The sequence below is a fragment of the Rhyacophila brunnea genome, unplaced genomic scaffold (genome assembly GCF_057557595.1).
Source record: "Rhyacophila brunnea isolate RB1 unplaced genomic scaffold, BYU_Rbru_1.0 scaffold_11, whole genome shotgun sequence".
NCBI lineage: Eukaryota > Metazoa > Arthropoda > Insecta > Trichoptera > Rhyacophilidae > Rhyacophila > Rhyacophila brunnea.
The window spans coordinates 13,331,263-13,352,785 of NW_028232763.1; the positions used below are offsets into that span (position 1 = coordinate 13,331,263).

Consider the following 21,523-nt stretch of genomic DNA (forward strand, 5'->3'; position numbering starts at 1 on the left):
GATATATAAATTTAGATGAATGTGAATTATTCTCATGTTGAATGAAAAGAGACACACATACATATTCTTTCATAAATAATTTCTGAAGACAATTTAGATTAAGACATTTTAACTTTGGGTAGAAAAGATTAGTAAAATTTAAGAGGTATGTATATAAAGTTAAATTTACATCCCATACCATAACCTAGACATTTAAGCTAAATATAAGAAAATTGTTAATGCACTTTGGTATTTCAAACTCTATTAACAAAATGTATAGATACATTGAAAACATTTAAATGTGATTTAATATAATTACCACACTTTACAAAAACACACTAATGATAAATATTTTTATATACATATATTTTTTAAATATTGCTAAACATTTTTAGTGGTATTATTAAATATTGGGAATGCTAGAAGGAGATCTTGGGTGCTAAATCACGCATAATTGAACGTTAATTACGTATCTCAAGATTAAATAATTAAAATAATTTTTTTAACATGATTACAATAAAATTAATAAAAGGAAATGCTTTTTTTTTTAAAATCGTTTTAAAGATAATTATCTACAATAGCAAAATCAAAATTTAATGGGTAAATGCCCACAAAAATAACATAACTCTAGGCAGATCTTAAAGGAAGATTAGTGAAAGTAGTAAAAGTTGGTGCATTTTTTTTTAAAGACGTTAATTGATTTAATTTATTGACTTCCCGGTGCAACAAGGCTTCTCGCCAAATGGCAGTTCTCGATGTACAAGTCCCGTACTAGCAAATCGGCTGCGGCCAACCGCTGTTTCAATGCCCCCACCTCTCCCCTATGAGCCGCATTTGTTTCTGGAAACAATAGATATTCGGTTAAAGATCACTTGTCAATATCTCAGTGCAATACGTATAATGTAGGTAGGTAGGTATTAACTTAGACTCAAGTGTCTAAGATTATAATAAGTCATAGGAGTGATGAAAGGTCCATTTCAAAAAATATCCATATTTTTTTAAAGCGAAGTTCCGCATTTAACCGCCTTCCAGAGACACCACTGATAATTTGTATATTTGCCTACATACAAGGCTAAGACCAACAAATCCGGTTTTTTAATCGAACCTTATAAGATGAAAACAGGAAATTTAAAAAAAGGTTCATTTTAAGATCCCCTCATGGAGATGCAGGAATAGTCAACATAATATAGATATCGACAACTGAGGTGCGGTGGTTTTGAAAACTTATAGCTTGCAACACTCACATCGCGACACTAGCGCAGAGGTCACTCGGCAAGTTATAGTTGTCGGTCTATACTTCAGTCTGAACACATGGCAGCACCAGCCATGGTTTTATCGCACCCCGGAAATAAAATGCAATAAATTAATGATACAAAATAAAAAAGTAATTCATCATTTTCGGTTGGTTTTTTCTTCATAGTAAATGATATTATAACTAACTTTCAGCCACCATTTTCGTCGGTGTATGAAATATTATTTTTCTTAGCTACCAATTCAAGTAGGTACACTAAAATGAGTTGGAATCAAGTGATGTGATACAAAAAGGTCTAAGAGGGTGCCACTAAACATTGGCTGGTACTTATCATCGTGTGCTCTGGATTCAAACCTGCATTGAAAACAATATATAAATTTGCCAGATGTGGTGGTTCCGAATCTGGATACATTTATAGAATAACTTAGCTGATCCACTGTTCGAGATCGATATTGATGAAACTTGCACAGTTTATACACTAGATTGTTGTATGTACTAATTTAGTAGAGTTTCATCTTGATATGTCGAAGGGTTCTGAAGTTACAAGATGAAACTTCTCGAAAATAATGCAAAAATTCATTGTGGATCATGACACGAGTAAAGCGATCAAACGGCCGTGGTGGGTGAGGTGCAGTTGGGAGGCCACATACCTACATCCAAACGTTGCCGATCACGCAGGCTTAGTCAAGTGTAATACTGACTTACCTGTGATATTCGTAGAAATATTACATTAAAAAAAATGGGATGGAAAAGGAAAAATAACTCAGTTGCTTTAAAAAAAATGCAATATTATATATTTTTATTGTAATTTTAAAGTAATCTATTTTTTACCAAAATTAAATTGATTTGAAAGACAATATTAGGTGGATAAATAATATTTATATCAAATCACTCTATTTCTTCATGGTGTAAATCTCGTCAGCTGAGTGCAGAACTATTCTAACTTACATTTGAAATTTTTGAGGAGAGTTTTTTGAAACAACTTACTGAAATTATTTATTATCTTTATGGATAAATGGATGCACCATATTTTAGTAGGATTGTTGATGAATAAAATGGTGCATACACTTGTCAATATAAATAATAAATAACTGAAGTAGGCTGTTTCAAAAAACTCTTCTGCAAAATATTTCAAATGTGAATTAGAATAGTTCTGCATTCAGCTGACGCTGTTTACATATTTCACATGGTTAAAGACGCAGACGGTCACTAGTCAAAAGTAAGATTACTAAAGCAGTAGCAAAGGGTGGCGGTAGATTGTTAAGATTCGACATAAATAGTGCACACTAAACTTTGTCAGTCATATTTATTTATATTCATTGAACTAAGAATACAATTTGCAGATGGTGCTTGTTAGTTTTTAAAATTCAATTAAACCCTGCCTGAAAGAAATGAAACCATAATAGTTTAGGTATGCTATGAGCGATCTAACTAAACTAGTGCACACTTTTCCAGTCATATTTATATATTTTCGTTTAATTACGAATACATATTATTACAAATGGTGTTAGTTAGTTTTTTAAAATTTATTATCCTCAGCCTAACCAAACCATAATCGATAAACAATATTCTTCTATCTATAAAATATCTAAAGTTATGTATGGTTTATTGGCATCATTTTAGATATTTTATGGATAAACGAATATTTTTTGACTATTATCTACTATGGCTTGGATTAGGCAGGGTTAAATTTATTTTTTATTTTAAAAACTAACAAACACTAACTACACATTATAGTGTTAGTTCAATGAAAACAAATACCTACATTTGACTGACAAAGTTTGGTATGCACATTTATGTCAGATCTCAACATCCTACCTTCACCCTTCGCCACTGCTGCTTTGTAACAAGATTATTGAATGCGACAGTGATTCTTGAATACTCTCATATGCTCCACATATGAACACCATAAAGTAATTCTGCTATCTCACATAGAATCAATTCGTTTTGTCTATGACTACACAATACTGTTATTTGTCATTGCTGCGCAACTATTCTATACACAAGACTGCTTTCGGCCTTTACGGCAGCTAACTAGGGTAGGAAAGTATCGAAATATCAACACTTATTGTAACAATTACAGTAATTTAGCCGTCTGAACTGTCAAAACTGTCTATCTCACTCTAAAATTTATCACAGCTAAGAGAGGTGCTTATATAGCACTCAGCACTTATTGTATCAATTACAACTAACTTATTGTAATTTTTACAATAAGTACTAATACTTGGATACTTTCCTACCCTAGATAGCGGCCGAAAGCAGTCTTGTGTATAGAATAGATGCGCTGAATGAGTTTTTCAGTCACGCATTTTATAAAAATTATCAGTGTTACTATGCACAACTTATATTGATTTTATCATTGTTGTAAATTGTAAACAATACAATTTGAGACACAGATCTGTGTGTTGTTATCTTATCTTTAGGAAATAAATGTCACTTGGTTTATGTCTAGATGACTGATTATTTATTTTTCAAATGATTAATAAAAGAAAATTAAACACATTCCTAGAAGAACTATGATTAATACTAATAATTGTGGATCATGTGTATTTTTTGACAATAAACTGCTAATGTTACAAAATAATTTAAATGGTCCTCTGTGAGACAAAAATGATATTTTAATTTAATTATATTATAAAATAATCTAAATTATGGACTTTTATCATGGGTAAAGAAAATGTATTATGTATTTCGTTTTCCTTCCACATGGTCCACATCAAGAATCTCAAACGTTTAGTTAAGACCATAATAATATACGAGGGTGGGTCAATAAGTCCTTAGAAAAGCCGACAGGTGGCGCGACTAGTACTGTAAGCGGTTTGTTTTCATGCAGCGGCACTACCGATTCAGTATGCTGCGAAGTTTCAATCAGATTGGTCGGGTTGTTGTGTGTTTCTCGTACATTTAAAAAAAAAATTTGCTTGTTTACAAAAATGGAGAAAATTGAGTTTAGAGCTGTTATTAAACATTTTAATATAAAAGGGTTAACAGCAAAGGAAATAAAAAATGAGTTGGATTTAGTTCACGGCATATCTGCTCCTTCACTTGCAACTATTTATAACTGGTTAAATGAATTTAAACGTGGTCGTACATCAACAAAGGATGAACCACGCTCAGGACGTCCTGTAGAGGTGACTACACCAGAAATGATCAATAAAATCCACGATATGGTGTTAAGTGACCGAAGATTAAAGTTGAGTGAGATAATTGAGGTTACAGGGATCTCAAAAGGTAGCGTCATTTCTATTTTACATGACAAATTGGGCATGAAAAAAATTTCTGCAAGATGGGTGCCGCGTTTGCTCACAGTCGACAATAAACGCAATAGGGTGGTGGCCTCTAAAGCCCTGTTGTCGCTCATGCAACGCAATCCGGATGAATTTTTTCGTCGCTTTGTGACTGTAGATAAAACATGGAAACACCACTATACTCCAGAGACGAAAGAACAGTCAAAGCAGTGGATTGCGAAAGGCGAACCATGTCCAAAGAAGGCGAAAACCGTAAAATCAGCTGGTAAGGTTATGGCTACTGTATTTTGGGATGCACGTGGAATTATTTTCGTTGACTATTTGGAAAAAGGAAAAACAATAACAGGGAATTATTATGCATCTTTATTGGACCAGCTAAAAAACAAAATTGAAGAAAAACGGCCTCATTTAACCAGGAAAAAAATCCTCTTTCATCAGGACAATTCCCGTGTTCACACATGTTTACGATCAATGGCTAAAATTGAAGAATTGAAGTTCGAATTGGTCGACCACCCACCGTATTCGCCAGATTTAGCCCCCAGTGACTTTTTCCTTTTCCCAAACTTAAAAAAATGGCTAAGTGGACAACGTTTTTTTTCAAATGAAGAAGTCATCGATCGGACAAATGCTTATTTTGAGGACCTTCCGAAAACTTATTTTTCTGACGGTTTAAAAAAAATTGAGAAACGTCTAACCAAGTGTATTGAGCTCCAAGGAGATTATGTTGAGAAATAAAAAAAAAATACAAAAATAAAAACTGTTTTAATGCTTTTTTCTAAGGAATTATTGACCCACCCTCGTATAATATGTGTATCAATAATAATTTGAGTCTTGAGAATTCTTTTAAACACCTATGAAAACGTTCGGAAAATTACTAGATTTTGGATTGAAATATTCAAAATCTAGTAATTGGTCACCACTTTGGCTGTAAATGAGGTGAGTCTGAGGATGACGTAGATTGCGTGTTTATTTGCGAGTTTGACAGAGGTACGAACAAGGTAATATAGATAGTTCTCTAGCAAGATATAATGTGGAGTGAGTTTACGAAGTGAGAAGATCGAGTGAGAATATTGTGTGAGCTATTTGTTCGATTGTTCTAGCCTTTTTATTTAACCTATTTATTAATTATGTATTTAATTTATTTTTATTTATTAAATAAATAAATGATATTAATTTGAGAACTATGTCTGTCTTGGTTCATACGGATCCGTTGCCAGCCACACATTTATAAAGTGACGAAATTGTTGAATATTTTCCAAACTTGAATTGGCAATTTGAATTTGACCGTTTTTAAAAAACACAATTTTGATCAAATTAGGTGATCTCTCCTTGCCTAGTCCTGATTCAAACCCATTGCTTTGTAGACTTTACTGCCGGATTTATGGGTTGTGAGTTTAATCACTGCCTCTCAACAAGCAGCTTTCATGGTGCAGTGCGTAAGGCGCTTGCCTTCCACCCGAGAGTTCTGAGTTCGATTCCCGGTCAGGACACAATATTTATGTGTTTTTCTCAAAGCCTGGGTGTTTTGATTGTTCAAAATTACTAACAACCACCTTGTACGAAAAAGCAAGGACATGGTTATTAATAATTCTAAAAAAAAAAAATCACTGCAGTCAGTCTAAGGTGTGTGGCCATGGACCCCAATAGTTTAAGCAAATGACCAAAAATAATTACTAATAAGGTCACCTCCAAACTGTTTGAAATTTATCTTGGCCACGATGGGTGTGAACAGCGGAAATGGTGATTTACTTTGCCAAAATGCACATCGTAAAATATATAAGGAAAATTATTTTATTAATTATTTGCAAGACTTACGTTGTATAACTGCTTCTGTATAGGACTGCTGCTGCCTTAGGGCAATCTGGAGTTGTCGACAACGCTGTTCTAATGCTGCCGCTTTGAAGCCATTCGCACCCTAAAGTTTAAATAATGAATAATACATTTTTTTTAATGGTGTTAACTGTCAATTCATGGTGGAAATACATTGTTTTAATAATTAAGTAAAATGTTTTATTTCATTATTAAAACAATACAATTATTATAATAAAATTATCATGCTAAATATTATTACATGGCGTAATTTTCATTGTATCATTAAATAAGTATACATGCAGAGAAATTTTTGCCCTTACATACCTTGTGTTTTACATGTGACTTTTCAAGATACGGGATTCGAACCCGAGACCCACAACTTATCAAGTGATAAGCACGGAGCATAGATCGATTGTAGATGAGGCGAGTTTTAATATGAAAATTGCATTGACTGGTATAGTAGTGATGAATCGACCATTATGAAAAATATTCGGATGATGTGTTCCAACGTTCTCAGCGATTATGACTATTTCATCGCATATCTGTATTTAAACACTTCATCTGTTTATTTACTATACCTTTGCTAGGTCGATACGTTACACTCGGCCATCGCGGGCGCAAACCTCTAACGTAAATATGAAAAATCAAATAGGCTAAGATATTTATTGATGTTAGGTACTTTGAGAGAGTGATGAACTACCATTGCGCTGTTTACACAGGAAAGACAACTCTTTAATGGAAACATTGCAATGAACTCTTTAATTCTAACTCCGCTAATTCGAAATTCAGTTAATTTCGAAAAAGTTCATTATAAATTGAAATATTTATTATTTTGTAATTCGAAATAAATTTTGGACCTCTCAAGCAAAAAAGCAGTATTTTCCACACGAATCGAAATTAATATTGTAAAAACCAAAAATCTTGAAGAAAACTTTCTTGTATAGAAATGGAGGATAAAACGAAGGCAGATTCCAGATACGGTCCAGGGTTCTCTTTACTTTTTACACTTACGTCAAACTGAAATTGCCTTAAGCGATTTTCACGTAATCAACATGTGGTAAAAATTTTTAGTGAAAAAGTAATAAATTTAATAATCACAGACAAACCAGCTACAACCTGGCAAGCAGCGGCGAAAGCCAAAGCACAAGATGAGGAAATATCCATAAATTCAGAATGTAATATGGCCCACGACTCATTATAATCTTAACGACTCATTATAATTAAAATTAAGGTTTTACAATGTATATTGCTTGCTATTCAGTCATGCATTAATTCAAATATTGACACTTTTTATGCAGAGAATATCCATGGTCAAATGGTTCCACTCCTCTCCTTGGATGTACAAGTCATCAAAATATTTGAAGACAGTTTAAATTTAAAAAAACTGTTATTAAAGAGAATAACAAAATCATTTACCGTTGAATGCTGAGGAGAAATCCGTTGATTTGTCGGTCTCACGTCTGCATCGGGCCTAGGCCTGCTTCCCAATTTGCCATCACCCCTTCTGCCTTGCAATGTCTCCTCCAGTTCCGAGCATTGTAACATTTTTTTATCAAGCTTGTAATCCCCAAATTTATTCTGCTGCACACCCTCTTGGCAAATGGTCGAGTATGACTTTAAAAACACAGGCTTTTGTATCGGTGCAATATTTCTAGTGAGCTCCATATTTGGCATTTCTCTCAGTATATTATTGGTGTTTTGTGTTAGCTGATCTTTGACAAAAGCGGGATTATGATAATCCCTAGCGTTATCACAGTTATTTCTGATATTAGGTAAAAGAGAAGGTATTGCGCCTTGATTCCATAAGTAATTAATCGGGGAATTTATGTTCGAATTATTCTCATTTTCTGCTGGGAACATGATTTTTGACTCGCTTATATCAGTGGATGGCAATGCGTTTGAAAATGGATTTAAATTGTTTTTAATATCCCCGTTATTCATTTCATTACTATCACCAGGTTTCATGAAATCTACATTGGGAAATTTATTACTGTCTGAATTGAAAATGCAATATTCAGATACAGTTCCCGGATCAGTAATTATTTCATTGATTTTAGTGTTTTCTAGATGCTTAATTTGCTCTTTCAATTGACTAATTTCCAATACAAGATGCTTAGTTTCAACGTCTGATTTCAATTTGTATTCTTCGAATTCGTCTTCGAGGTCTGTGAATTGCTTTTCCAGATTGTATTTCTCTTCGATAGTCGACAACGGTCCGTTGGATTGATCATTTTTATTATCGTGAGAAGCGAACTGTTCCTCGTACTCGGCTACTTTGCTGACGAGTTCGGAAAATTTTTCATCGCTCATTCTTTGTTCTTGATCAAAGATATCTCTTTCATCGTCCAACTTCGACGCCCAGTATTCTTCGCATTTGTCAAATTCAGTTTTTAATAGTTCTAAATTAGTTTCGAGGACCATACACTTTTCCGCGTCTTTCGCTTTCTCTTCTTCCCTGGATATGCGTTCATTTTCAAGAACGCTCTGCAGTTCCTCGACTGTCATTAAAAGATTACATATTTTATCATCTACTTGGCATCGATCATCACAATTTGACATTTCATTTGGCACTGCCTCCACTTCCATAAAATCATCCCGAAGCGATAAATTCATTTTGCAGATTGTTTGATTATCCAAGTCAATAACATCACGGCAAAGATTATCAATAATATTTTGTGATAACGAAGCGCTCACTTCTTTTACGATGCTTTCGAGCACAATTACCAGGTTAGACTCGGAAAATTCTTTACTTAAGTTGCTGGATTCGACAAGATTGATTTTAATTATATCTTTTTTTATTTTGTCCAATATCCAATATAGTCCCAAATAGTAATGCTTTACGCTACTAATACGAAAATAGTCTGATAAAGATTTACATTTGGTATCCTGAAAATAATACAATAAATTATCATCAAACTGTGGTACGTATTATCACAAAAAATTAATGAATAAAAATATACTCTTATCATTATTATGTTGAGTATTGTTTCGCATCACTTGAATCAAATAGGATGATGATTAATGCAATCACAAGTGATAATAGAATGACTTTATTACTCTAAAAATTCCAAGAATTACTTATCACAAAATATTGCAAAAAAAGTCAATATGCTACTATGTAATATTTTAAATGCTTAAAAATAATGTCTAAGGGCCAAATGCTTAGTTATTTACACCACGCAAACAACTGTCAGTAGCTATTAAAAATGTAACTTATTACATTATTCAAACTATTGAAACCAGACACTAGTTGTATGCATGTGTTAACCGATGTTGTGTTACAATACTTGTAATTCAAATAATACGATCCAAATGCAAGAGAGGGTCACTGTATCCATGGTGGGCGCATTCATTCAATTAAAGATTATTTACAGATTATATTAAATATTCTATTTATAAAAATCTAATTTAAATTGTGTAATTTTCATACTTTCACCCTTGCAAGTTGTCTTCTTATGTACTATTTCATAATAATTGTCAAATATGCAACAAGTCCATAATCAGTTAGTTTAACATAACATTGCCATCTTTGCATTTGGCCCTAAGACATTTTCTCAATCAACTTATTTTATACATGTTATTATTATTGCAGGAAACTGCAGCGCTGTCACTATAGTTTTCAAGGCCAAAAAATCTTAAATGTATACATACCTCTAATAGCTGAACAATTTTTGATATCTTTTCATCCGCAATGTGTTTAAAGCACAATACATCAATCTTTTCTTCCCTCGGCGTTAGCTCCGATTTCAAATCAATATCACAGCTTTCATTAGTGGTACATTTAGTTGAAGGATCAACATGGTCAGTCAATACATTTTTGGGATGACATTCATTAATTTCCAGAGATAGAAATTTTCGGCGGCGACATTTTCTAACTTTACATATCCTCGGACTCTCCTCTTCGTCTGCAGAGTGACTGTGAGACGGTGAATCTCCACGTCTTTTAGTTCCATTGACCCCGCACATGTCTGTTTCATTCATTTCTCCGTTTTTATTCTTAAAATCTGACAATGAAGATTCTGACGGAATATCAACTAGGCACGTTGGTGGTGTAATTTCAATTTTATCTCTAGGGTTAGAAATTTTAAGATAGAGGTTTTCCAGTTCCGCATTGGCTTCATCATTTTTGTCTCGTAATAAAGTATTTTCATTGGTAAGTTTAGATAGTTGATTTTCAAGATAAACGGTATCCATTTTTCTAGGGCTTTCTTTCGTGCTGCTAAATTGCTTCTCACTCGTCAATATTTTGATTTCTTTTGATAATTGTTTCTTGACTTCTATCAATTCTGATAACTCCTCTTGCAGATTGTTAAGCTCCTTTTCGTAAAATTTTACCTTTTTTTCCAACGATGATAAGTTTGTTTTTAATTTTGATTCTTCAGATTGCATTTCCGATATTTTACTTTCTAAATTGTTGATATTTGAAGTCAATTGTTCTTTTTCAGCAGTAAATCGAGACGATAATTGTTTGATTGTGTCAGAGTGCTTTGATTCTAATAATTTAATAGTATTCGCAGTAGCTAGCTCCATTTTAGTATGATTTTCATCAACTTCATGAGCTAGAAAAACAGCACGTTGGTTGGCATCCAAAAGGTCGGCTTTTAATTTATCTCTTTCAGCAGATGTTTGACTCGCTGATATCCTTAAAGTTTTAGTTTCATATTGATACAAAGACAATACTGCTTGAGTCAACGTAGCCAAGGAGTTCTGAATAGAGGAAGCATCCATACTTGAATTGATTGATTTAATTTCTTCTTCTAAAACAATGATGACCTCTGCAGCCTTAGCACTGTCTCCTTTAAAACCCAAGTCATTAAGGAGTTGAAGTGGTTTAAATACACCAGCCGACTCCCACAGCTCGCCGATCGTACAAGAAGTCATGGATGATTCAGAGTCCTCGGAATATATTTGTATGTGCGTAGAAGATTTCGATGCTAGGTTAATTTTACTTTCCGATTGCGAACAAGGGTCTGGATTATTATTTATAATAACTACACCATTTTTATGGGCATCATACGCACACAACGGATTGAAAACCTCCTGATTATTGCTATTACAGTCGACACCTTTTAAGTGAGCCCTCGATTCATTGGAGCAGATGTCATTAGGCACTCGTCGGCAATCCGGAATGTCACGATTGATATTTTTTGAATCTTCGTTTACACAAATAGAGACTTCTTTATAATTAGAGAATTTGTTGAAATCACTACACTCCATATTGTTATCATATTTTCTGTTTCCGGAATACGAGATACTCCTTCGTACTTTGTTGTTTGTTCGTCGCTTTTTATTTCCCATTGTTTTGTCGGGATGTAGGGATGACGTCACGCAAATATCCGGTTCTGCTGTTTCCAACGATGAATTGTCAGTTTCTTGAATTGTGTCGGAGAATAATCCTTCCGGAGACTCCGCGGATTGAGCCGGCTTAGATCTCCGTCCGTACTTTTTGGCTCCGAATACAAATTTCGGCGATACTTCTCTCCCTGATGAGTCTTCACCGCTCAGGACATCGGATCTTTCCAATATTTTCATGGATTTTTCATCGCTCGGTTCGCCGCCCAACACCGCCAACAGCCCGTCGCGGAATTGTGAAAATGCGACTTTGACTTCACTAGAATCGCCTAATAATAAATTCGTCAATTCTCGACCTCTATCCTCTAATTGGAGAGATTCGCATAAATTTATCAGAGCTTCTCTGTTGAGAGTGCCGCACTGAGTTGAATCGTGATTTTTGAATAAGGTAAACAACTGCTTTTCATACTTATCCATAGAATTGTCGATTTCCATGATAATAATGAAGTAAGTTTGCCATTCATTACTAAAAACACATCATCACTATGACCATTTTTTAAAGATATAGTTAAATTATAATATATTATCCTAAAAGTAAACTTAAAACGCTTTAAAATAGCTGCTTTTGAAACAAATTATTAAGACGCACTATAAATTTATATAGTATTTATTTTACAAGTTGATTGTGAATATGACAGTCAAAAATGACAGTTCAATTACATCATGAACAAATTACAAACAAATGTTGCTATGAAGCAATTATGTTTTTCAAATAAATTGTTATAGAATGCGGACAAATAATTAGGTGGGTAGGTAGGTACCTACCAAATGATTTGTTTTTGACTTGTTTTATTGTCCATTTTAGTAACACAATTAATATAGGTGTTAATTATTCATAATGTTATGTAATACACAATTTTTTAATTTCATGAAATTTCAATTGAATCAATCAATAAAGAACAAAAATATAATAATATATTATGAAAAAAATATTCACAAAAGTCCACTTCATTGAAAGGTTCGGATATTTTATTATTGTCTATTAGCATGGCAATCGGATTATAAAAAAAATAATAATATTGATCTATGGTCTGATTTACGTCAAAATTTATCAGTGTCAGTTGAATCATTGTTGATTTGTTTATTAGTATTATTAGAGAGTTAATTTGTTTACTTGCATATTATAACGATATACTGCATGGGAGATTTGTTTGTGTGTTTTCAAACTCTCTTTTGACATATGTCAACGTGATTACTAATATCAAACAATATGACACTACCTGCTCCGAAGGCAAAATACAATTTGCTGAACGATGACAACAGAGGCACGATTGGTCCTCCTCGCTTCGACTTTCGTGCTAATAAATCTGCAATAATAACATCATTATGCATCGCGGTACTAGCTACGACAGCGTTGTCTCTAATAATAGTGCACCTTATCATGTATGACAGCAGCCCAGATCTGAAGCAGGATTTTATCAGACATCGCGCAGAATTGTACTCATTTGATAAATTCGTCAACCAGTATGAAATGTTTACATTTCCCGAAGTGAACACCACGAAGAAAGATGACGACCTTGTAAAGACACCGCTTAAACTAGTCTGTTATTATAATACACCGACAGATACGGTAAACTCATTACAGCCGTCTAGTATAGATTGCAAATTATGTACACATATTAACATCGCATTTTCCAGTATTGAAAACAATTCGATTGTAATTGACGAGCGAATGAAAGAAACGATACACCAAGTCGTCGGTCTGAAGAAATGTAATAATAATTTAAAGGTGTTGCTATCCATTGGTGGTGCTTCGTCAGATAGTCACTTTCCTCAGATGGTGGTGACTCATGCTACAAGAAAAGTATTTATCCAATCTATTAAGAGTACTTTAAGAACTTTGAAATTGGACGGTATTGATCTGGATTGGGAATTCCCAGCTCTCGCTGTAGATAACAATAAAGAAGAACCGGGGACTAAATATTTATCAGATAAAAGACAACGTCAGCATTTTTCCCAGTTATTACGGGAAATACGATCGGAGTACATCAGGGAAAATAGAAATTACTTACTCACAGTAGCAGTAGCGGCGCCGGAATCAATTGTAAATACTGCGTATGATGTCGGAGAATTGAATCAATACGTAGATTTTATTAATGTTATGACTTACGATTTCCATTTTTATACGAAATACACACCGTTCACCGGAATCAATTCGCCATTGTACAAAAGAAAAGACGAAACATTGTATTTTTCCACGTTGAATATTAACTACACGGCTCATCTGTGGTTGAGAAAAGGCATGGACCGAAGTAAAATTAACATAGGCCTACCGACATACGGGCATTCTTTTACATTGGTAAACAGCAACAATTTTGTACCTGGAAGTCCAGCCAGCGGATACGGCAAACTGGGCGGTTTAGGATTCGCAAATTACGGTGATATTTGCCAGTTCATAAACATGAACACCAATGTGCAGCAAGAATTCGACAACGATACTTTATCACCGTACTTACACCATGGTTACGAATGGATTTCTTATGAAGATAAGCAGAGCATGATTAATAAAGGAAAGTTCATCCGGGATCACAATTTCGGAGGCGCAATGATCTATTCTCTCAACAGCGATGATTATTCAGGAGTGTGTTCTCAGAATCGAAAGATGAAGTTCAGTCTCACTCGTTACCTCAGCGATCTACTTTTTGATGATGATTTGTGACTGATAGAGAAATCGCTGACTCAAGCGTTAAATGTACTTTGAGTCTATTCTTCATCAGTCATTCAGGTAACAATGTAATTTGATCACTAAACACAGTTATTGATCCCGCAAATTCCCATTGTTTTGTTCATATCCTTCCAACAAAGCCAAATTGTTATCATCACCTATTGTGTTTGAATTTGCAGACTAGAATTATCAATCTTTTAAAAAATATTTTTTTGCCACTTTCTCTTAAAATGATTAAAAAAAAAAACGCATTGATTGGCGTATTAAAATTTCAAAATCGACCAATAGAAATTAAATCTATACTACGTAGAAACCATGAATATTACTTTTCGTTAAAAACCACGTACATAATATACCACCACGGATGAACCATTATGGAAAGACAAAAAATCTTATTATTATATGGGTTTGCTTTGATGTAATTCCATATTATAAGGAATTACGTGAAAGCAAACCTTTTACTAACAAGGTTGTATTTTCTTTCTTTCAAAAATATTTTATTTACGGTATTGCAGTTATACTAACTAAAGAAGTGGTTTTACTATGTGTATTAATACTTGTTATTTCTTATGATGATTCTCTTTGTAGGAAAGATATAATTATACATACATAATATAGATCCACATACTTGGCAATGTCTTTTGGTTAAGGATCAGCTGCCAATGTCTTCGCAATGAATTCTTTATAACAGAGTTTGTGATACCTTTACTTTCATTTATATTCTATAGTCTTCTTTTTTATCTATTATTAATATTTTTCAACAAGCGTTTTGTGAAATCACCAAAAGTCAATAAAACAGCAGAATACTTGTTTACATTTAGAGTGGGTTAAAAAAATGCATTTGCCTATTTAAAAGTTCGAAAAAATAAGTATTCAAGAAAAACTATGGTGCAGGCTTTATGGTATAATCCTATTTGAATCTTAATATAAGCGCTCGGAGGCATGCTACTTAGTGTGTAAAAATGTTGCCACTATTTGATGGTTATGCAGCAGCTTTTTGATACTACCGTAAAGAGGTTTTAGAGGAGTAATAATTAGGCTGTGAGTTTTAGAAAAATAGCTTTTAACTTTATTCAGGAATACAGTGTTTGGATATAGTTGCCGTGTAGTAGAAATTCAATATCTGCATTATATGGAGATAGTTATATGCCTATCTAGCTGATTTCATTCCTACTATCCTAATCAATTATTGATAATCTAACAAATACTGATTTAGTTTGATAAAGATAATATAATTTGTAATCCAAGCTCATGCCATTGTTATTATTGGTAGACTCTCGATTTACCATTGTAGATGGGAGAATATACTCCACAGATAACTGATTTCCCGGTTAATCCCATGTAATCATATAAAATATTTGAGACTATGCAATTATCGTAATATTCTTAAGCAATTTCTCTGTACATGTTAAACGTTTACATTGTTAACGTAAACTTTACAATCACACCAACAGGAAATAAGTCATCTGTAAAAATGTAATAATAATTGTGAATCACTTTGTACTTCTTAGTAGGGTGACCACAAACATAATTTGTGTTAACTGTACACCAAAGTAAAATAATAAATTTGTAGCAATATCTGCCATGTACATATTCTATTAACTGACTAACATTCCTACATTAATAGCATTCCATGACTGCCTGCTAAAAATTGCAAAAGCCTCTAGGTATAATATTCAAATCTAAATAATTATTGTACCTTTTACCAGTAAGGCTTACATATTGTGTATTATATTAATTATGTTTTGAGTAAACTTGATTATATTTAAATTATCATATGCAATTACCAATATTTTTATAATTTTATGAAATTCGGCGCTGTGATTGCATATAATATGTAATATCTGTTTGGCTATTTTACAGGAGAGTAAAAACAAAGCTTTCAGTTTGGCAAAGATTTGTAAATCAAAATTTTATATCAAAACAAAAATAGTTAGCATCCTTTTAAATGTAGGTATTTACTTACTATGTTTCTCAATTCTATAGAGGTTTGTATTTAATTTTGTTTTATGTCAATAATATTGCATACAGAGATATCTATATGCGAGAGTTAAACTATGCTTAGTCGAAACTTGGTGAAAATGAAGCATTTTACATCTTAAAAATTCATTTTTAGTCCTCATCATATATAGCAGTTACTCATAATGTCTTTAATGAAAAATAAATAAAATGTCTTTGGAGGTAAACTATAAAAACCCCGTTTTGGGCAATAATAGAATTTTAAACTAAAATATTTTAAAACTAGAAAGAACACACAAACAATAGCTATATATTAGAAAAAATTTAGGTACCGTTAATCTTATCATTAAAAAATATCAGATGTTTAATGCGCGTTAAATCACCAATTTGTCTTTCCTGCAAAGTTGTCAATCTGAATCTACCATAGTTTACCTCTCACGTACAGATCTTTTATCAGATCAGTAAATATAACATATGAATATGTATGCTTTTGTCACATAATATATCGTTAGGATCATTTCTTGGAAGAAATCTAAAAAATAACAAAAACTGCATCTATAAGCATTTGCCAAACAGTACCGAACTATTTTATGCCTATGTCTTTATTGTTATTATGAAGTATTACAGACAAAGTAATCTTGCTTAAATATATATCGACTGTAGAAAGGAAAAAGGACGTAACCCTCAGTTTTTTCAAAATAAGTTTTATTGGATAGTATCGTTGTACACAACTAAATACACATTGTGTCCAAAGGATGTAAGCTGTAAATGCCGGTTTATTTTGTAAATTTAGTGGCAATTTTAAAAAAAGGAGAAAGTGAAGTGGGAAAAACGACTTAAGTAACAATCATTTTTGTTGGTAATTCTTTAATTAATACCAAATTAAGAATATAAAAACCATTATTAATTATTACTTATATTACAAAAACCATAACAAAAATGTTTTTGTGCCTCCTGTGAAATTTAATTTGTGTGGATTACGTCCTTTTCCTTTCTACAGTCGATATATATTATATATATATAATATTATTAATAATATTCAGGTATTTCATTTATAAATGATTATTTTTATGTAAAAAAAAAAAGAAGGTAAATCACCATTCGTGCTCATAAGCACAGCATATTATGTGAATTTATATTGACAGCCTTTTTTACGAAGAATGGCTGTCATCCTTTTGCCCGACGCATTAGGTCTTTCCGTTGGATCAAAAACAAAAAAATAATCTAAATTTTGTCAGCTGCAGGATTTGAACCCGTGACCCACGGCTTCAGGAGAAGGGAAACTCTGCCACTACCCCACAGTAGGGTTGTGGGTGTATTAAAGGCACAGAAAGTAATAAAATAAAAAAAGTATTTTATATTGTTAAGTGCTTTTAATTAGAATAGAAAAATTATTAAGGCACCTACCTATCTGTTTAAGAAATGTGGTGTAATTTGATATATTGAATCGCCAAAAGAATATGACAATGAATGATGATAGTATAATAATTAATTAATTTTTGCAAAAAGAGATGGAAATAAAACATTTTGTAAAAAACAAGTTATAATTATAAATATTAGTAATACTGCGTAGTTTTAATTTTCATTCCGAAGAACTGTCTGCTTGGCTATTAAAAGCGAATACGGCAGTTTGTAGTACTTTAAATAGTATGTATTCATATTATAAATATTTATACGTGTGTAATACATGTTTCTGGGCTGTTATATGTTTATTGCTGGCATATAATCATATTATTAGTGCTCAATGCAGAATGGAGAGCAAAGAAATGATCGGTGATATACTTATACGTATATCTTGCAACTATCTTTTATTGAACTATCTACTATTAGAATTGTAATTGTTTCTGAGAAACCTTCGGAGGATTGTTAAATGCTTACTACAAGATTAACAGTGTTGCTATTAGACATCTTGCACCAAAGAAATATGAAAATAAAAATATACAGAAATTCATTGAAAATGAAAAAGCAACTGTTAGAAATCAATGGAATCTTCCTTTTGACAATGTCCGATCCTAATAGGATCATATGGGCCTCTACAGAGTGGAGGTTTATATAACAGATTTTTGTTTTTACGAGAAATGGATGGGAGCCATGCTCAACCTATTGGGTCCATACTCTGTCTCCAAACACAAATTGAAAAACGTGTATTTGCCAGACCCAGGATTGTAACCTGGGGCCTACAACATTATAAGCCGACGCTTAAGCCGCTCGGCCATCGTAATCAATGGAATCAGTAATGATTATTATAGTATCCTGAATCAGTGCAAAAATTACTCCCCTGGATCCCCCATCGTTCTTTCGCAATATGCGCAAAACAAACGATTTTAAGTTTCATTATCTCGTAATGTAAATCAATGACACCCAATTTTTTTATACTTCTATCTGGAAATCGTTCATGAGGAATCTATTAGTGAAAGTTTCAGATTGATGCATAACATAAAAGTCGGTTTTTTTAAGATCATGTTTTGAGTACCAAACTGCCACTGTTAAATTGTCATTACATTAGTACCTGTGTACTGAATTTCAAGTCTCTAGATATACTGGAAATAAGTGAAAATCTTTTTGAGCGGGACAGAAAAAGTTGCAGATTTTAGCTTATCGTTTTATAATATATAATAAGTACATAGATAATATATTCTTAAGAGCCCGATGAACAGGAACAAGGTCATTCATAGTTCATTCAGAGAATGATCTCAGAGTTGAAAGGACGTCATTTTAATTCAGTCTAACCTCAAAAACCTCTAACCATCGGGGATTTATTTTAAGAAACGCAATAATTATTAATTACAATTCTCGGGCGAATGAATATTATTATTATTATTCCCTTGAAACATAACATGTATGCGACGTAACCTGAAGCCAGCCGAACGAATACAGGGCTGTCAAAATAATATCAATCTAATTTTACGTTTTAAAAAGTTACAAATTTAAAGTTAAAAATAGCTTACTGAACAGATGGAATAATTACATAATTCCAAGCGTCAAACGGCATACAACATTTATCTAAAATAATTATGAAAAGACTGGCTGATTATTGTTCTTATTTTTTTGCTTATCAAAATATTTCACATATTATCTGATGATGTGTATTTTGGATATATCGTAATATGTATCTTGTCTCATTAAAATTGATATTAAGTTGATATAGCATAGGAAAATCTGTAAATCATTAAAATGTTAATTTTGTTATAGTTTTTAATTAAACCTGTACAATTACATATTAGATTTAAACACTGTTGTACTATGTTACTTTTATAATATCAGATATCCTTACGTGAGATGGGCAAGATAAAAAATAAAACTGTAGGATGTCTGCAAAAGATTAAACAAAACCCATCTCATTGGATACCCGAATGGTAAGCAACTGTATCTATATATTATATTTTTCCGCCAAATTGCACACAATTAAAAACACATCATAAAAATAAGTAATTAGTCTTCGACAGCCCTGGTCGGTAACTTTGCTATCTTCTCAGCGACGCTAGCTTTGAATAAAAAAATGTGTGGGTGTCTCTACGTTAATAATAATTTTTTATATAAATTATTTCTTGCAGTGGCTTTACTTACCAACAATAATTATTGTACCTACCTATTTTTATAAAAGTAAAATTGCATTACTTGTTTGTAAAAGTGTCAGACTAAATTAATTAAACTAATCGGGTAAGTAATAAAAAGTCATTAATTGAGTTAGCAGTAGTAACCAAGTAAATGGTAGAATTCCATTTTAAAAGAAATGAAAATATAATTAATTATATTTTCATTTCTTTTAATAAAAAGTCACTTTCTTTTTATAATAAACAGACATCACTATATTACACTTTTTTTTTTTAAATATGCATTAGAATTAAACAATGTGTACCTATTTGTTTAATAATTATGTAATAGGTCTTACACATTCAAAATAAATACTATTCAATAATGATGTTTTTTGGATAGCATGGGATAGCACATGAAATAAAAATGTAGGTAGATATGTATTTCAACATCCTTCGTATGTTTAGCTCTCGGACAATTTCTGGTTAAAACGTTATTAATATATTATTAAGTTTATATCGTGGCTATCCATCATATTGGTTACAATATTTTCCACCAAACAGATGATTAACAAATTGAATTTAGTAACATTTACGTATATTAGAAGATATCATTTTTTGGTCACCCCATATTTTATTCACGTTGACAGTGTTATGTTATGAGAGATCATTATTTACTTTAGACCAAAGCATTGTCGGCGACCTTTGAATATTACCAGTAGAGCAGCAATTCCGGACCACATGTAAAAAAACCATATTTTCAATTCTCAAGGGCAATTCTGTAGAGCGTCCCCTTAATATAAACATTAAATGATGCTATAACAGTATAGTGGATAACCATAGAATATCTTATTATTGCTATGATGAAACTGTAAATACAATAGTGCATTTTGTAATTTTTGTGACCAAAGAATGGCATTATTTATTTAAATAACCTACAAATGATTGTGTTGCTGTAAATAAATAAATTGTTTTAATAATATATTCTACTATTAATATTTATTCTGTTGAATAATATTATTCTGATTTTAATTCCATTGCTAGTTAGTTGATAATATTATTTACAATTTAAAATATACTTTATTTACTTTCTACTATGACTGTTTTTTCTTTTCTTTCACACATGTTGTTTTATGCATATTTCTATATTCCTCAAGTGATCACAGTAATAATTGTTAACAGGGGAAGTGCTCGGAACAAGTCCAAAATTAAGAAGAAACCTGAGCAATTCATAATATTTGTAGGAAAGGTATTATGATGTCATATAATTTCTCATTCAATTATCTCATTTCTTCCAATTACAAACTCCGATAGAAAGTTTAGCAAACATATTTTACCTGCTGGATATTATGTTTATTGCAAATTAAATCAACTAAGTTCAGTTTCATTAATATTAACACTCCCGTTACTGTAATGTCACCTTAGGTTACCCAGCCCATTGAACTGAATATATTTCAGTTAATATGTACTTTGTCTTCTTCATATTTTGGCTATTCCTAGAATCATCAATATGACATTATTCAAAATGTTATTATTTTCAACATATACCTAATTAATTGATATGCGTCAGATTTCATTAACCTTAGTTTTGATGCCTTTTTGATAATTTTATGGATAAAATAAATAACAAATACTGATGATAAACCTTATTAGGCTTGTATTAGACTTGTATGTCGCCAAAATAGGCGTTTCCCATTTACTTACTGCAATATTGTCAATCTCG

At 32.2% G+C, this 21,523-nt stretch overlaps 2 protein-coding genes across 2 annotated transcripts; one reads left to right on the forward strand and one right to left on the reverse strand.

Moving 5' to 3' along the window:
- Positions 1–528: 528 nt before the first annotated feature.
- On the reverse strand, positions 529–12,317 carry LOC147078383 (uncharacterized). Its single transcript, XM_085956943.1, has 4 exons — positions 9,943–12,317; positions 7,708–9,177; positions 6,295–6,394; positions 529–819 (listed from the first exon to the last, which is right to left on the reverse strand). Exons 1-4 carry the CDS (start codon positions 12,076–12,078, stop codon positions 686–688), a joined length of 3,840 nt encoding a protein of 1,279 aa, XP_085813069.1. The 5' UTR covers positions 12,079–12,317; the 3' UTR covers positions 529–685.
- A 376-nt stretch (positions 12,318–12,693) lies between these two features.
- Cht11 (chitinase-3-like protein) lies at positions 12,694–20,191 on the forward strand. The gene has a single exon (XM_085959085.1). It carries the CDS (start codon positions 12,854–12,856, stop codon positions 14,300–14,302), a length of 1,449 nt encoding a protein of 482 aa, XP_085815211.1. The 5' UTR covers positions 12,694–12,853; the 3' UTR covers positions 14,303–20,191.
- Positions 20,192–21,523: the final 1,332 nt, after the last annotated feature.

Bases quoted from the DNA above. Each gene is read 5' to 3' on its own strand.
- LOC147078383 (XM_085956943.1), bottom strand. From the start codon at position 12,078: ATGGAAATCGACAATTCTATGGATAAGTATGAAAAGCAGTTGTTTACC. The intron at 9,178-9,942 runs GTATGTATACAT...TATTATTTTCAG, and splicing joins AAATTGTTCAGCTATTAGAG to GATACCAAATGTAAATCTTT. The intron at 6,395-7,707 runs GTAAATGATTTT...TTTAAACTTTAG, and splicing joins TTTCTCCTCAGCATTCAACG to GGTGCGAATGGCTTCAAAGC.
- Cht11 (XM_085959085.1), top strand. From the start codon at position 12,854: ATGACACTACCTGCTCCGAAGGCAAAATACAATTTGCTGAACGATGAC.